Source organism: Rhinoraja longicauda, chromosome 3, assembly GCF_053455715.1.
Source record: "Rhinoraja longicauda isolate Sanriku21f chromosome 3, sRhiLon1.1, whole genome shotgun sequence".
NCBI lineage: Eukaryota > Metazoa > Chordata > Chondrichthyes > Rajiformes > Arhynchobatidae > Rhinoraja > Rhinoraja longicauda.
The window spans coordinates 48,537,171-48,556,104 of record NC_135955.1 but is presented as its reverse complement, the minus strand read 5'-3'; the positions used below and the strand labels follow the sequence as shown (position 1 = coordinate 48,556,104).

The window sequence follows — 18,934 nt, the reverse complement described above, 5'->3', positions numbered from 1 at the left end:
CCTCTGTGTGGAGCCACAGGAAATGAGCAAGGTACTAAATGAGTATTTCTCCTCTGTATTTACTGAGTAGGACAGAGGAAATTGGAGCAGTCACTGAAAGTGTCTTGAGAGCAGTCAGGGTTACCGTCGAAGAAGTACTGAAGGTACTGTTGTGTTTGAAGGTAGACAAATCTCCAGGACCTAATCACATATATCCAAGGACATTGCAGGAAACTAGAGTGTAAATTGCGGCAGCCCTGGTTGAAATTTACGAGTTGTCCTTAAATACAAGAGAGGTGCCGGAAGACTGGAGGGAGGCAAATGTTGTACCTCTTTTCAAGAAGGGCTGCAGGGAAAATGCTGGGAACTATAGCCTGGCGAGCTTAACATCTGTAGTTGGTGAGATACTGGAGATTATACTGAGGGATAGGTTATACAGGCATTTGGATAGGCAAGGGCTGATTCGGGATAGTCAGGATGGTTTTGTATGTGGAAGGTCGTGTCTCATAAATCTGATTTATTTTTTTGAAGACATGACCAAAAAGGTTGATGAGGGTAGAGCTGTAGATGTTGTGCACTTCATTAAGGCATTCGACAAGGTTCCGCATGGTAGGCTGCTCTGGAAGGTTGGATCACATGGGATCCAAGAAGAGATAGCTGAAAGGATAGCAAATTGGCTCCATGGAAGGAAGCAGAGGGTGATGGTGGAAGGTTGCTTCTCAGACTAGAGGCCTGTGACTAGTGGTGTGCCTCAGGGTTCGGTGTTAGGCCCGTTACTGTTTGTCATCTATATAAATAATTTGGATGAGAACATGTAGGGCAAGATTAGCAAGTTTGCTGATGATGCAAAGGTTAGTGGTTTTGCAGATAGTGAAGATGGTTGTGAAAGATTGCAGCAGGATCTGGATCGATTGACCAGGTGGGAGGAGGAATGGTTGATGGAATTTAATACAGTGAAGTGTGAGTTGTTGCATTTTGGGACATCGAACAAGGGCAGGACCTGCACAGTAAATAGTAGGCCTCTGGGGAGTTTTGCAGAGCAGAGGGATCTAGGAGTACATGTGCATGGTTCCTGGAAGGTCATGTCGCAGGTAGATGTGGTCAAAAAGGCTTTTGGCACTTTGGCCATCAGTTAGAGTATTGAGTATAGAAGTTGAGAGGTCATGTTGCTGTTTTATAAGACATTGGTGAGACCGCATTTAGAATATTGTGTTCAGTTCTGGGCACCATGTTATGGGAAAGATATTGTCAAGCTTGAAAGGGTTCAGAAAAGATTTACTAGGATGTTGCCAGGACTAGAGGGTGTGAGCTCTAGGGAAAGGTTGAGTAGACTGGGTCTCTATTCCATGGAGCGTAGGAGGATGAGGGGAGTTCCTATGGAGGTATACAAAATCATGAGAGGAATCGATCGGGTAGATGCACAGTCTTTTGCCCAGGGTAGGGGAATCGAGGACTAGAGGACATAGATTCATGGTGAATGGGAAAAAAATTAATAGGAATCCGAGGGGTAACTTTTTCACACAAAGGGTGGTGGGTGTGCGGAACAAGCTGCCAGAGGAGGTAGTTGAGGCTGGGACTATCCCAACGTTTAGAAACAGTTAGACAGGTACATGGATAGGACAGGTTTGGAGGGATATGGACCAAGCGCAGGCAAGTGGGACTAGTGTAGCTGGGACATTATTGGCTGGTGTGGACAAGTTTGGCCGAAGGGCCTTTTTCCACACTGTATCACTCTATGACTATGAGTCTAAGTCAATCTTCCCAGCCCCAGGACTTTGCTGCAGAGCTTCTTTAGGACAGTGCCCTACGTCCAACCATCATTAAATCCTTTATTCACAAAATGCTGGAGTAACTCAGCAGGTCAGGCAGCATCTCAGGAGAGAAGGAATGGGTGATGTTTCGGTCGAGACCCTTCTTCCTTTATCAGTGACCTTCCTTCTGTCAAGGGATATGGGAAGGAGGCAGGAAAATGGGATCAGGAGGCAGAGATCAGCCATGATTGAATGGCGGAGTGGACTCAATGGGCCGAATGGCCTTATTCTACTCCTATAACCTGTGAACATATCATTAGTGTCAATGTCCATTTACAATTACACAATATTCAATTACATTTGTGATTCCTCAACAACTAAAACTCCCCAAGACTCTATTTAGCAAGACCAAAAGGGCACCTACACCTTGATGTTCAGTGGCATTACCATCACTTGGGAGTCCCAATGGACCAGTGATTCAGCCACATAAATACCATTGGCACAAGAGAAGGTCAGAGGCTGCATATCCTACAGTGAGTGACTCGTCCACTATCTGCATTGCACAGAACGGGAGTGTGATGGTATACATTCCACTTCCTAACACAAGCAAGCGCAGTGTTAGAACTCAATAAATATGACACTTTGAAGCATAGAGCAGCCAATGCCATTAAATCAACAACATTAAATCAACAACTAATATTTATTCAATGTACCACTAGTGTACATAAGCTGCAATGGGTACAAAATACAATGCAGTTACTAGCCCAGGCTTCTCTAAAACCTTTTCTAAAACCAGTGACTTATGCTGCCAGGACAAGGGGACCAGGGCATGGGAACACTGCCATCTGCAGATAACTCTCAAAGTTGCACATTTGGAAATATAATACTGTTCCTTCAGCGTAACTAGGTTTAAATCGTGGATCATACCCAGCTCAGAGTACCATCACCAGAATGAATGCAGCAGTTTAAGAAGGCAGCTCACCATCACCTGCCTAATGGCAAAAAGGATGGCAATCTAAACCAGCTTAGCCAGTGACAACCAGATCCTGAAAAGTAAAGAAGTAAATCTTTCAGCAACCATGTAAAATACTTGATGTTTGGGAGATCAATGTAGCAATTTTGTTTGTTATACTATAAAATTAATGCCTCTAGAATCATAGAATGATACAGTGTGGAAAAAAAGCCCTTCAACCCAATTTGCCCACACCAGCCAACATGCCCCAGCTACACTAGTCCCACCTGCCCGCATTTGGTCCATATCCTTCCAAACCTGTCCAATCTATGTACCTGTCTAACTGTTTCTTAAATGCTGGGATAGTCCCTGCCTCGACTACTTCCTCTGGCAGTTTATTCCACACATCTATCACCCTTTGTGAGAAAATGGTACTCCTCAGATTCCTATTAAATCATTTCCCCTTCACCTTAAACCTAGACACTCTGGTCCTCAATTCACCTACTCTGGGCAAGAGATTCTGTGCATCTACCCGATCTATACATCTCATGATCTTATACACCTCTATAAGATCACCCCTCATCCTCCTGCGCTCCAAGGAATAGAGTTCCAGCCTACTCAACCTTTCCCTATAGCTCACATCCTCGTAAAACTTCCAGGCAATATCCTCATAATACTTCTCTGTACGTATTCCAGCTTGACAACATCTTTCCCATAACACGATGCCCAGAACTGAACACACTACTCTAAATGCGGCCTCACTGATGTCTTATACAACTGCAACATGACCTCCAAACTTCTATATTCCATACTCTGGCTGATGAAGATCAATGTGCCAAAAGCCTTTTTGACCACCCGATCTACCTGTGACTCCACCTTCAAGGAACAATGCACCTGCATTCCGAGATCCCTCTGCTCCACAACACTACCCAATGTGAATATGTGAATATTCTCCAACATTTTCAAAATTGTTGGCTGCGTCTTCTATTTTTTTAAGTCCACTTTTGACATTTATAGATTCCTGCATATCTGATTAAGGGAGGATACTAATTGCGGTTTGTTAGTATAATTGCACATCTGACTGTGAATGTGCTGTTGAACTATGTTGAGAATGGCATGAAGTCAGAGAAGGAACAGTGCAGCATCTTGGAAAAATTAGATGACATAAAAATTATAAAATTATGAGAAGCGTAGATTGGCTAAACATTCAGAAAGTTTTTCCCAAAGATGAACGTGTGAAAGACTGGAGGGCACAACTTTAGGATCAGAAGAGGAAAAGTCTGAAGAAGATGTGTTGGGCCAGATTGTTTACATGGAGAGTGGTGGGTGCTTGGAACATGCTACCAGAGGTGCTGGTGGAAGCAAATATGATAGTGGTGTCTAAGAGGCGTTTAGATAGGCACATAGTTGTACAAAGAATGGAGGGATATGCAAGCAGAGATTAGTTTAACTCGATGTCATGTTTGGCAGTAGAACATTGTGGGCGGAAGGGCCAATTACACACTGCCGTACTATTCTCTGTTCAATAGCAGATCATTTAGGGGTTCACAGGAGCATAATCAGAAATATGGTACTGAGCTGAAGAATTAACCTTTGGGACAGGTAGATTTTGAAGTTAGAAAAGACCCTCGGTGAAGTTCCTAAAAATGAGACTGAGAAACCCAAAAATGCCGGCTTATAAAAAAATAGAGAAATGCATGAGGCCAGATTGGGAACACTACTCTGTTCCAACAGAGCCTCAGAGAACGGCAGGGCTGGAGGATATCATATATTTTAATTTAATGAAGCTTGCAAGCCATCAGAACATGCAGGCAGAGAGCAATGGAACATTTGATTCTGGTATTATAGCAAGTGATCCAGAAATCTTGTCCTGGATTTTGCCTGTGGGTTTGGTTGCAACAACATGGCAGGCAAATTTAGGCTACAAATGACAGCTTTTCTAAATATCATCTTTCCTTCCTTTAGATGAGAATGAATGCACCAACCCAACTTCTTGTGGAGCAGCAACCTGCCACAACACCCTCGGGAGCTTCAAATGTGCCTGCCCTTCAGGCTACAACTTTGATGAATTTGCCACCTCTTGTCACGATGTGAATGAATGTTCATCTTATAAGAACCCATGCTCATATGGCTGCTCAAACACAGAAGGAGGCTATCTATGTGGCTGTCCAACGGGATATTACAGGGTGGGGCAAGGGTAAGTCCACTGTACTAGAATTGGTAGTCTGTTCTATAGTGACCCGGAAATGGAGTTTGGAGAAGTCAAGGAAGCAATGTGAACATGGAGGGAAGGAGGCTGTAGCAACGAGTCTGGGTAAAGACATGGTCGTAGAGTCGGAGGGAAGGAGCTGTAGTAACAGGACTGGGCGAAGACGTCGTCACTGTAGTAACGGGTCTGGGTGTAGATGTGGTCACCCAAATCCCCCCCCCTCCCCCCTGAACGTCCAGCCCTCCCCTCACTCTGCAGCAACCCCGACTTGATAATCAAACCCGCCGACAAGGGAGGCGCCGTGGTAGTCTGGCACGTTGACCTCTAATGGGCTGAGGCCAGGCAACAACTCTCAGACCACCTCCTCCTACTTATCCTTGGACCATGACCCCACAGATGAGCACCAGACCTTAATATCACACACAATTTCTGATATTATTACTTCCAGCTCTCTGCCCTCTAAAGCCTCCACAAACAGAACTGTCCTGGCAGACCCATTGTTTCTGCTTGTTCATGTCCCACCGAATTAATTTCCACATACTTTGACTCCATCCTATCCTCCCTGATCCAATCCCTCCCTACATATGTCCAAGACACCTCACACGCTCTTCATCTCTTCAACGACTTCCCTTTTCCATGCCCCCACTCCCTCATTTTTACCATGGATATCCAGTCACTACACCTCCATCTCCCATCAGGAAGGTCTTAAAGCCCTCCGTTTCTTCTTCAACTGCAGAACCAGCCAATTTCCATGTACCAATACTCTCCTCCACCTCGCAGAGCTGGTCCTTACCCTCTTGAATCTTGAATCTCTTGAACAACTTCTCCTTTGACTCCTCCCACTTCCACCAAATCCAAGGCGTAGCTCTGGGCACTCGCATGGGCCCCAGCTATGCCTGCCTCTTTGTAGGGTAGGTCGAACAATCACTGTTCCAGGCATACACTGGCCCTATCCCCAAACTCTACCTCCGCTACATTGACGACTGCATTGGTGCTACCTTCTGCACCCATGCAGAACTCACTGATTTCATCAACTTCACGGCTAATATCCATCCTGCACTCAAATTCACTTGGATCATCTCCAACATCTCCCTACCGTTGCTGGATCTCACCGTCTCCATCACAGGAGACAAACTATTGACCGACATCTACTGTAAACCTACTGACTCCCAAAGCTATCTAGAGAACACTTCTTCCCATCCTGCTTCCTGTGAAGACTATCCCCTGCGCCCAATTCCCCCATCTACGCCACACTGCGCCCAGGATGAGGTTTTCCATACAAGATCATCAATGTCCTCATTCTTTAGGAAACGGGGGTTCTCCTCTTCCTTTATAGATGAGGCTCTCACTAGGGTCTCTTCTATATCCCGCAGCTCCGCTCTTGCTCCCCCTCCCCCCATTCACAACAAGGACAGAGTCCCCTTGTCCTCACCTTCCACCCCATCAGCCGTCGCACACAGCATATAATCCTCCAACACTTTTGCCACCTCCAACCGGATCCCACTAATGGCCACATCTTCTCATCTCCACCCCTTTCTGCTTTCCGCAGAGACTGTTCCCTCCGTAACTCCCTGGTCAACTCATCCCTTCCCACCCAAACCACTTCCTCCTCAGGTACGTTGCCCTGCAACCGCAGGAAATGCAATACCTGTCCCTTTACCTCCCCACTCGACTCCATCCAAGGACCCCAACAGTCTTTTCAGGTGAGGCAGAGGCTCACTTGCACCTCCTCCAACCTCATCTACTGTATCCGCTGTTCCAAGTGTCAACTTCTGTACATCGGCGAGACGAAGCGCAGGCTTGGTGCTCGTGTCACTCAACACCTTCGCTCAGTCTGCCTTAACCTACCTGATCTCCCGGTTGCTCAACACTTTAACTCCCCCTCCCATTCCCAATCTGACCTTTCTGCCCTGGGCCTCCTACATTGTCAGAGTGAGGCCCAGCGCAAATTGGAGGAACAGCACCTCATATTTCGCTTGGGTAGCTTACACCCCAGCGGTATGAACATTGACTTCTCTATCTTCAAATAGCCCTTGCTTTCCCTCTCTCTCCATCCCCTCGCCCTTCCCAGTTCTCCTACCAGTCTTACTGTCTCTGACTACATTCTATCTCTGTCTCGCCCACTCCCCTGACATCAGTCTGAAGAAGGGTCTCGACCCGAAACGTCACCCATTCCTTCTCTCCAGAGATGCTGCCTATCCCACTGAGATACTCCAGCATTTTGTGTCTACCTTCAATGTGAACTTGGAGTTGTCCTTATCATATTTGACTTTGTCATATCTGTTTTATATCAACCTATGTTTACATATGTCTTTCCATAACTAACTCTCTTGCTGTTTTGCTCCTTTGTTGACATTTTTTTTTCCTCTAGCTTGGTGTATATAACATTTTCATTAATTTCCATTTATTTTTGTTCACAAATATGGCATCTTTGTTGTGTGACAAAATGATGTTTCCCAAACTATTTTATAATGAGCATGAGTCATTTCGAAAGTAAATATTGTTAATTCTTCACTGTCAATAGTTGAAATAGTATTAGAAGAAAATGTAAGAAAGGAACTGCAGGTGCTGGTTTACAAGAAAAGATGCAAAGTGCTAGAGTAAACCAGCAGGTCAGGCAGCATCTCTGGAGAACATGGATAAGCAATGTTTTGGGTCTGGACCCTTCTTCAGACCCCTGAATATAGATGCATATTGCTTCATTATGCAGAATTAGTATACGGAACAAAGGACTCCGGAGCCACCAGAGAATATCTCACTTTTGATCTAATGATGGTGGATGGATCTTCAACCTGGTTCATTTTAACATTATCTTTCAAATTGTATTCTATTCCCCAGTTTCTTTGTTCCTTTACCTGTAGTTTCTGACCTAGCATGAAGAAGTAAATTGTCTTTTTACTTCTAATAAAATAAACCACCATACAATTTACTATTTTTAATTTAATTTGCTTTTCATTAACCAGTTCTGTAAGCTTTTTACTTTTTAGTGCAGTCTTCCATGTTATTTGGCAACAACTAACATTCTTTTCTCCTGTATTCATACTGTAATTCAAATTAGTCACACTCTGAGGCTTGCTAATATTTTCAATTTAATCATATGACGTAAGCAAGACATCTAAATAGAAACACATTAATTCAGTTTTAAAACTAACAGTGGTATGCCTTCATCTGGAATCTAATTTGGTAGACACTTGCCAGATGAAACATAGAAATTCACTGTTCATTCTTTACCTCAGTTTCCTAATTCACATATTTTTGTATGTTTAAGAGATTGCACATAGATTTGCCAATTTCAAGTACCAAATTTACCACATCATCATTCCTTTTGCGTTGCAAAGTCTGGTTCTAAGTCCAGCAATGTTTCTGTGACAGAAACCAGTGCATCTTACTGACATGGGCATGCGGCCTCCAGTGGAGCATTTATTTAATTGTTTTTAGGATCTGGCCATCACTGGCAAGACCAGCATTTACGGTCCATTGCTCATGGTGCTCGAGTTCAAATGTCAATGCCCTGAGTTATGGAATTAATTAACAAATTGGCCAATATTTGTAAATGTGATAACAATCCCAATGCTGAAATTTTGGGTTGTTAGCAGCAATTCAAAATTGAGTCTTAACATTTGTCACAAGTTGTTAAGAAATTCTCCACTCAGCAATATAATGGAAATTCTTTCAAAAAATAGTTACAAATAGAGCCAGTTTTCGAAGAAAGTGTAAAACAGATTTAAGGTAGACATTTGTTAATTCAGAAATATTCTGATTAATAACAATTTTATTTTTTCTATTCTATCATTTATTTTAAATCCCATTTCCCTCTTTCTTTACTCTATAGCCATTGTGTGTCTGGAATGGGATTCAATAAAGGGCAATACACGCCTTATGATGGTGAGCCTGATGATGAAAATCTTTTATCTCATGAAACCTGCTATGAATGTAAAATCAACGGCTATTCCAGGTCAGGTGGCAGAAAAAGAAGGAACGCCAACAGTACCGAGTCTGAACAGGTAACAATCCCCTGTTTAATTCCTTAGATATTGTTTCAATCTGCAGTAAATCTATACTTTTTACAATGCTTGCCCAGAAAACTTATAGTAATGACATGTGTAACATACAAACAAAAGTTAGATCTCATCAATAAATAACTGGCATACGAATTCTATTGCAAAACAGCATGAATTGTGTTTTGGACTATCGTGTACAAACAATGTGCACATTGAGTGCCCAAATCCTGGTTCATAAACCATACACTGTGCCCTATAGAAGGACGTCTTGATCAACAATTGTTGCAAGGAAAATTACAACAAAAATATTTGACTTTGCAAAAGTTAGAACTTTCCTTTGAACACCATAGAAATTAACCTAATGTTGACATATCTTTCATTTCAAGTACTATTTTCTTTCTTGGCAGAAATACAGCATTTTATTTGGATGAAAAAGATATTTAAATATCTGGTGATAAGTCATTGATCTGAAAGATTAACTTTCCTCTCTAAGGTTTTGCGTGACCAGCTGACTTTCTGCTGCATTCTCTGGTTTTATTTCAAATTTCCTACACCAGTAGATTTAATTTTACATTTTAAATAAGGATTTGTATTTTGCCCACATATCCAAAAGTAATATATGAGATAAGAGAGATATTCACTGGCCCATCATAAAAATTCCATGTACAAGGTTTGCTCAGATCATACAGATTGTATGAGGTATTCCAATGATGAAAAAGGACAATCTGAAATATTTCATGAATCTTAATTATTAATGCTACTTTCCTATTTATTTTGATGATAGAATGAACATATTAGCTTGGCCAGTCTGGATACGGATACGCCGATCAAAATGAATCTAAATATCTCAGAACTGAACTACAAGGAACACATTCTGGAACTTGTCCCAGCTATTGAACCACTCAACCATCATGTCCGTTATGTTATCTCCTACGGAAATGATAACAGCTTCTTCCGTATCCACCAGAAGGATGGCTTAAGCTACCTGCACATAACAAAGAAGAGACCTCTGGAAGGTGTTTACACACTGGAAATCACCAGTATTCCTCTGTATAAGAAAAAGGCATTGCAGAAACTGGAAGACAAAAAAGACAATGACTACCTCCTTGGTGAGCTGGGAGAAGCTCTCAAAATGAGACTACAGATCCAGCTTCATTAAACTAGCTGGGACTTGCATTATTTCTGTTAAGAATTATTTGTTCAATTATCACTAAGATGTCTGCATTCAAAAAGCTTTTTACAGTCAACAGCTTTGATTCTCCACTGAACATCTTGACTTCATATTCTGGCCTTGACTGCATGACTGTTCTTTACATAAATGAGTTTTACGCACTGCAGTATTAACAATACTGCATATAACCTCAGTCATGGTTACTGTATATTTAATATCACCTCATCCGTCTCAGTCAGTGAGCTCATATTTTACATGAGAGTCTGTGAGAGAGAATTGTAAATGGCTTCTTATAGCTTAGACCAATATCAAAATAATGAGCCATTTCTCTGGATTGCAGATATTATGTAGCTGTTCATATTATATTAATATCAGTAAGCAATGCGAAGTCAGACTGTACTGTATACCAAGGGCATTCTCAGAGGAACCAATTAATTCACCACATTCCTTTTCCTTCAAGTGGTGCAATATATGATAGATAACTGATACCAGAGCCCAGAACAAAATGGGTTATATTTCTTCAGTTTCATGTTTATAGACTGCAGTAAGCCTGTACTTTTATGATGCTTGTACAGAAAACTGGTGCTATTGATATTTATTCTATCAGGGTCAGCGTACTGTACAACCATAATTCAATCTTGTCAGGAGGTAACTGGCATGAGAATTTCTGTTTCAGACCATCTTGATCTCGGCAACATTTTACTGTATGTTTTACATTTTCAAAGGCATTTCATGTACTACAAGATAATTGTGCACATTGAATGCCTGATCGTTGCTGACGAGAAGATTGTAAAGTCTTCTTTTTATATACTGTACAAATGTGTTCTATAACAGGGGTATATTGGTCAACAATTGAAACGTGGAAAAATTCAGTAAAAATATTTGACTGTAAAAGTTGGTGCCTCCCTGCTTGTAATAGCAAGGAAATGACCTTAATTTTAATACGTATCTGTTTTGTCAAAAGATCTATTTTCCATCCGCATTGAAGATTTCTTAGCACAAATATGGCATTTTATTTAGAAGGGAGAAGAAAGATTTGTATAAGATTCCTTTAAAAAAAAACTGATAAAATGAACATTTTGTAATGGGGGTGCTTCATTCTGTAGATTTAAGTGTGTCAGTACGCCAACAACCTTTCTTACAATAAAGCTTATTATTTTGGGATATATCGATTTTAGATGACTGAATGAGTTACTTGTGAGCATATTTAAACCCAAGAGCAATTAATACTTGCTTACAGAGTATACCAAATAATAAGTGTAGCATGGTGCAGTCAGCGTAAATTTGTTGATCACGCAAAAATAGCATGACCCTGCTCTCACCAATAAGCAGTGTGCCCTACCATTACCACCTCTATTACACAGAAGCGCAAATTTTGGTTTTCATTTTACTTTTTTACCTATTTTTTTCCGTCGGTAGATTTATCCAATATCCCACAAAAGAAAATGTTGATAGGTTCCCATTTGTGAAGAAGTTAAATAATTTCAAATCCTTCCTACACTCCCATGGTTGCACAGTAAAAATAGGCAAGTTTGTTTGTGCCACTCTTGCATCATCATCCTGCTTTTGTTCAATGCGAGTCCGGCACATCTTTTATTGATACCAGATTCATTTGAGTCCCTCGTGTGATGGAGCATTAACATCAACTCTATTTTCACCAGAGAAGCTATCTTATGTCAATATGGTTTAAACTGTTCACTTATCAGGTACCTTATTTTCCAATGTTACAAAACTGCCATAAGTATAACAAATTCTGAAAGTCAGTGAGAACAATCCTTTTTTTTTAACGATTCTGGCTTCAATGGTGACAAAGTGTAATTTACCTCAAAGCCAAGAAAAACTGGGCAGCCTATTATTAAAGCAAACTGTACAAGCAGGGACTGTTTATTGGATGATTCCTATTAGATACATCATAGATATTTCACATACTGTGCAAGGGAGTCAAAAATGGAGTGCCATTCAATAATCCTATTCTGTACATTTGTGTTCTAGTTTAATTTTAATGCCAATGATCAAAAGTGTAAAGCCCAAGCAAAAATCAGATTTTCTAACATTAATCTTCATTTCCCAAAAGAAGTTACAAAGGCAAGCATGAAAATGTTTTGATTTAGTGTTACAGCTGCAGACATGGACCTTTTTTTATCAAATGCATGCTCAGCTTCATCAAAGTTCAACCTCCTCAGCCAGGATACGCAAGATCTTATTAGAACCCCTTCTCTTCAGACTGGGAATCGGCCTCAGTTGATAGTTGGACAGCTTGACTGTTGCCCAGTTCCTGTACACTTTACTTGAACAGACAAATGGTTACTCGCGAGAAAGATACAAAGAATTTCTACAAGAGAGATGAAGATGATGCATGGACAAAAATGTTTTCAACGCCAGAAGTTTCATTAACCTAGCTACGGTACTAATCCATATCAGAGCAAGACATGCAGTTGAAACATAAATGATAATGATTGTGACGAGAAAGGCCACAGTGGGTTGTTTTCTTTCTATCTGAGGGAACTATTTAACTGGTGTACACAATTAAGAGAGTCTGAGATGGTATGAACAGTGCTGACCTATTTCCCTTATCAGATAAATCAATAACAAGTGAGCATGGATTTAAGATCATTGAATTAGAGCAACTGAGCTACCATTTATTCTCACTCAGAAGTGTTGGGAGTCTGAAACTCATTAGGTGGTAGAGATAGAAAGCCTCATCACTCTGAACACAAACCTGGATGAGAACTTGAAGAATTGTGAACTGCATGATGACTGATTTGAGACCTTGGGAAGTGAGGTTGATCTAAACAGTTCTTGTTCTGCACAGCATGGACACAGTGGATCGAATGGCATTGTTTTCCTGCCACAAATTCCCTCAATTAAAGCAGAAAATAATGTGGGATGATGTCAAAGTGGAAGGTGAACAAAGGATTAGATCGGTCCTAGTGACATCACATAACTGGCATTTGTGTCATCTGGATTCTCCTGGTCTCCACGCTATCAGTCTTTCCTTTTGTTCTCTCCACTTCTTCCCCTTCTCAGCAAAATTAAGGCATGTTTGTTTTCTCATTTGACGTGTTTTGATGAAAACTTACTTAACTGGAATATTAACTTTGTTTTTCTCTCCACAGAGGCTGTCCGACGTTTAGAGTAACACCATAATTTTCTGTTTCATTTCAGATTTCCTGCATGTCTTTTGCTTTTAGAATATTGCCTCGGGTATTCACCAAACCATGGGTTGTGTGGCAGCTAATAGTTACTTTGAATGCTCCCCAACCAATACAGTGGTATGAGAATGAGTCAGGTACGTGAAAATGAAAGGGTTAAAGCCTGTGGGTCAAACACTTGAATGGGTATCTTGGTCAGCATGGATGAGTTGGGCCAATGGGCCTGTTTCTGAGTTGTGTGTTGAAAAAGTTTGAAAATCATGCAGCACAAAAACGGGCACTTCTGCCCGCCACATCTAAATCAGCCATTCTGTATCTGTCTATACAAATCTTATTTTAACTGCATTTGGACCCTGCCTTGGAGAATCAAATGCTCAACCTGATCCTTCTCAAATGTTGCGAGAGTAAAATATATGAATTACATTTTCTATGAATCTAATGAACATCTTATGGGCAGGCAGACCATATACCCAGGCTGGGGAATCGCTTCAGATATGGAAAACAGTTGGCAATATTTGTATTTCTTGTGATTTAATATCACGCAAGGGAATTGTTATATATAATACGATAGTTGCTAGTCAATATTTTCAAGCTTGCTATTAAAAAAACCTCAAATGAATAGGCAATATTATTATTTCCAGACGAATAGCACTGCAAAGTCAAACATCAAGGAATCCACTAACAATGGAATCCCTAGGCAGCGACAAGTTTAAAGTGTAAAATAATGATTGTTGATAAACTGGTAAAATTTCAGGTTTTTATGTGGTAGAGGATATTAGTCATGATAGATTTATAGACTGAAGCTAATCTACCATTTAAAGACATATGATAAGTCTATTAGAAAACATACTATAATCCACATGCGTGGAAAAATTATTAAGTTTGGACTTTTCCTTGACAGAGCTGATAGAGAGCAGCTGGGGAAGGGAATTAAAAGATATATAAAAGAAAATAAAACAAAAATATGGACATACTGATTGTGCTCTGGCGAGATCGGCTGGTGATGAAATCAAAAGATGATATGAAACTCAGATCGATCATAGCCGAAAGCTGGAAATCCAATCAGATGAAAATGCCAAGGAAGGCACGAGTTGAACCACGTCAGTATATTCTCTTCATGCTAAAGACTAGAAGACATTCAGAAAATTATGATCATGCAAACTTAAGCTGCCAAAAAAAAGGTAGGATTAAATAAGAAGTTGGATCGAACAGTGGAAGAATTGAGGGATACATTATGCAGAATTTAAAATCAAAGGGAGGAAAACCAATATAGTGTATAAGCTACATGCTGTCAGATGAAAATCCCAGACATGAGGGGGAAGGTTTAAGCAGGAGAAAATCATCTAATAAAACTACTCTTAAAGGCTATAAATTAATATAATGTAATAGAAACTGCTTGTCAATGAGAGCAAAGGAGAAGGAGAGACTGATTCAAAGACATAACTCAACACTGCCACAAGACAAAACAAAGTAAACTAAGATGGCTTGTTGAAAGGGAATCAGTAGAAGTGTTCCAGACCAGCACTTTATTAAACATTGCAAATAGAGTTGAGGAAGGACGGTAAATTTAACAATAAAAATCCAAAACGAAAAAAAAATTATGGAACCCGAGTAATCATATCTACTTACCATGATCTACCTATCACTTGCCGGCTCTTGCATCACCCCTTTCCCTTCACATCTATCTACCAGTTGTCACCCCTCTACCATTGGTTTAAATAAATAAGGGTCCCAATCGGACACATTTGGTTCATGTATCTCCAAAGGTGCTGCCATGGAGTTCCTCCAGCAGTTTGTTTTTTGATCTATAAGCCTTAGTCAAATACAGCACAAATACAGTGGTCTAACTGCAGCTAGTGCACTTTCATCCCTCTCAACTGAAATGAAATAGAGAACACATTTAAATATGCTATTAAAGTTACTAAGGGAAATCTGTTCCAGGCACAGTACGAGTTGATAGGTTAAATGTATACTGTAAAATAAACATATCTATATTTTGGATTGGGACCCTTTGTCAGATTAATGAAGTGAGGGGGAGGGGGTGAGATGCAATGATATCTGGTAGAAACGTGAGATGAAGAGGCGGGGCAAGAGTTGAGATGTGATAGGTGATCAGGTAAGATTGGTGTGCAGATAATAAGATCTGCAAATTGATTTTTACTTGATTTAAAAAAATGCAGTTTGGTGGACTCATAACAATTCTGCTGAGTAAAACCACAATTAGGCTTGGTTTTTATTTGATAACACTCCTGTGAAGTGCTTTGTGCATTTAATAGGTACGGGATAGAAAATATTAAGAATCAAATGGAAACAGGAGAATCCTGCTTGAGAAAAGCATAAACAACTTGGCTACAGAATTTCCCATCTAAAAATGGCAGATTTCTCTGTCGCTGTGATGTCGGCAGATCCAGTGGCAACATCCCATGGCTTTTATTAATCAATGGAGATAGACCTTGCGTTTAGTGCCAAACATAGATGATGTGTTGACATGTTCCATCCCAGCCAACATCCTGGAATATCTTCTCTGCATTCTCTCCAATACAAACACATCATTGTGTGGCAAGCAGTCTGGCACAGAATATTCCAACTATCGTTAAACAAATGTTTTACATATTTATAATATCAATTCAAGTCTGGTGATTCATGTGACAGTGGTGTTTCACTCCCAGACAAGCTTAATGCATTCTATACTCGCTTCAAAAGGGAGAACGACAATATACCTTCTCAGCCCCCAACATCATTGTGATCTCAGTCTCTGAACCCCAATGTCAGAAGATCCTTCTCGAGGGTGAACTCTCAGGAAGTGTCAGGGCCTGACTGCACCTGACTGCACCTGGGTGCACCTGGCTGCTTTCTTAAAATCTGCATGGACCAACTGGGTGGAGTTATCGCTGTCATCTTCAACCCCTTACTACTAAAGTTTAATGTCTCCACCTACTATAAAAGGGAATCCATAATGCTAGTGCTCAAGCAGTGCAAGGTGACATGCCTCAATGACTACCAACAATTGGCACTCGCATCCATTGTGATGATGTGCTTTGAGAGATTGGATATGATGCATTTCAACTCCTGCCTTTGAAGGGACCCGGACCCACTACAATCGCCAACTGCCACAACAGAATGCGATCTTATTGGTTCTCCACTCTGCATTGGAACACTTAGACATCAAGAACACATACATCATGTACATCAGGCTGGTGTTCATCAATTGCGGCTTGGCATTTGACATCATCATCCCCTCCAAACGAGTTGTCAAACTCAGGGAACTGAGTCACTGCTTGTTCCGATGCAAAGGTAGACACAAAATACTGGAGTAACTCAGCGGGACAGGCAGCATCTCTGGAGAGAAGGAATGGGTGACGTTTCGGGTTGAGACCCTTCTTCAGACTGCTTTTAAGAATGTCAGTCAATAGTCTGTCTCCTGTGATGGAGCCGATGAGATCTAGAAATGGTAGGGAGATGCCGGAGATGGTCCAAGTGAATTTGAGTGCAGGATGGAAATGTTTAAGAATGTCAGTCAATAGTCTGTCTCCTTTTAAGAATGTCAGTCTTTGGAATTGGATCCTCAATTTCCTCATCAGTGGACCTCAATCGATATCAATTGACAGCTACACTTCCTCCTCGCTGACCATCAGCACAGGGGCACGTCAATGCTATGTGATCAGTCTCCTGCTCTACTCTAAAAAAACTACTTTTTCTATATCTGCAGTGAGAGAGCCTGGGTTGCAAAAAGTCTGGAGTTAACAAATAGTTCATAGTGTTTGCTTGGTAACAAGGGAGGGCAAAAACGGCTGTGGGCCCCTGCTGTTGGGGACCTAATGTCACCTGTCGGAATGCTATTGGCTAGAAGTAGTGCTATGGCGGCCTCTTGCTTCAGTTTTTTAATAAACCAGGCATATACAGCGAGCTCCTTTGTTCTTGGAAGGGTCACCGATGGAATGGGATCATGACCAGCACCTCGGAAGGGGGCATAGAGAGAGGGAGGTGTGCTGCTGTAGAAGGAGCCCTGCACATAGCTAGATGTTTACTCTCTATTGCCAATAAACTTGATATAAACTGTAAGTGGAGTGTGAGCCTTTTTCTGTTCTATCAGTTTGGATACTTGAACCTATTCCCTTGCACCAACACCCATGACTGTGCAGCCAGACATAACTCCAATGCCTTCTTTAAATTCACTGACAATACCGCCATTGTTGGACAAATAATCAGTTAGTGTTCAGGAGAGAAACTGATCATCTGATTAAATGGTGCCAGAGCAACCATCTTGGACTCAACGTTAATAAGACTAAGGAGTGATCATTGAGTTTAGAGGAGGGAAGCTGAAGATTCATGAACCTGTCTTCATCAAGGGAATTGCACTGAAGAAAGCCAACAGCTCAGGGGTATGCATATTTCTGAAGTCAATTCTCTATCCCGTTGGCTACCTCTCCCCAGATCCTTTGTGATCTAACTTTCCAGAGCAGATTGCAATGCAGAACCTTATCAAAGGTTCTTGTACATATACAACATTGTTCCTCTGTTGCTCTTTACTTCCTAGGGTCTTGTATTTCAACATATACATCTTAACCTTATTTGTTCCCCTAATATTTCTCCACCATCATTTCTCTACCCATCTTGCCAACTCAGCAAAATTATTCTGTAATAGAAGACTACTGTCCTGGCTAGCAATGACACTATTGATGTTCATGTTATCTGCAAATTTACTCACAAACCCTCCTTTTATGTCCAAATTATTAATGTATTTAACAAATAGCAAGGGTCCCAGCACCGATTAATGTGTTACACAACTAATGATAGGCTTCTAATCATAAGTATAAACCTCGACCATTACCCTCTTCCTCTTATTGCCAATCTTATTTTGGATCCAACTTTCTCAAATTGCGTAAGAAGGAACTGCAGATGCTGGTTTAAACCGAAGATAGACACAAAAAGCTGGAGTAACTCAGCGGGACAGGCAGCATCTCTGGAGAGAAGGAATGGGTGATGTTTTGGGTCGAGACCCTTCTTCAGATTGGTTAGAGATAAGGCAAACGAGAGATATAGACCAATGAATTATAGATACGCAAAAAAGTAATGATGATAAAGGAAACAGGCCATTGTTAGCTGTTTGTTGGGTGAAAATGAGAAGCTAGTGCGACTTAGGTGAGGGAGAGATAGAGAGAGAGGGAATGCGGGGGCTACCTGAAGTGAGAGAAATCAATATTCATACCACGGGGCTGTAAGCAGCCCAAGTGAAATATGAGATGCTGTTTCTCCAATTTGTGTTTAGCCTCCTTTATCATTGTTACTTTTTTGCATATCTTTCATTCGTTGTCCTTTATCTCTCCACATCACCGTCTATATGTCTTGTTTCCCTTATCCCTAACCAGTCTGAAGAAGCATCTCAACCCGATCCTGCACCCATTCCTTCTCTCCAGAGATGCTGCTTGTCCCGCTGAGTTACTCCAGCTTTTTGTGTCTTTCTCAAATTACCCTGGATTCCATAGATTCTTACCTCGTGGACCAATCTCCCTTGTGGGGGCTAGTCAAAGACCTTTGTGGTCCATAAAGAATGCTTCAAAGATAGACACAAAAAGCTGGTGTAACTCAGTGGAACAGGCAGCATCTCTGGAGAGAAGGAATGGAAACAAGAAATATAGACGATGGTGTAGAGAGATATAGAACAATGAATGAAAGATATGCAAAAAAGTAACGATGATAAAGGAAACAGGCCATTGTT

General features: G+C 41.0%; 1 protein-coding gene across 1 annotated transcript in view; it reads left to right on the top strand.

The window, feature by feature from the left end:
* LOC144592393 (fibrillin-2-like) overlaps positions 1–11,276 on the top strand; it is a 259,796-nt gene extending 248,520 nt beyond the window's left edge. The window contains exons 63-65 of the mRNA XM_078396959.1: positions 4,648–4,879; positions 8,724–8,895; positions 9,677–11,276. Of these exons, the coding sequence (XP_078253085.1) occupies positions 4,648–4,879; positions 8,724–8,895; positions 9,677–10,051 (779 nt within the window). The 3' untranslated portion in view covers positions 10,052–11,276. The remainder of the gene's footprint in view (positions 1–4,647; positions 4,880–8,723; positions 8,896–9,676) is intronic.
* Positions 11,277–18,934: the final 7,658 nt, after the last annotated feature.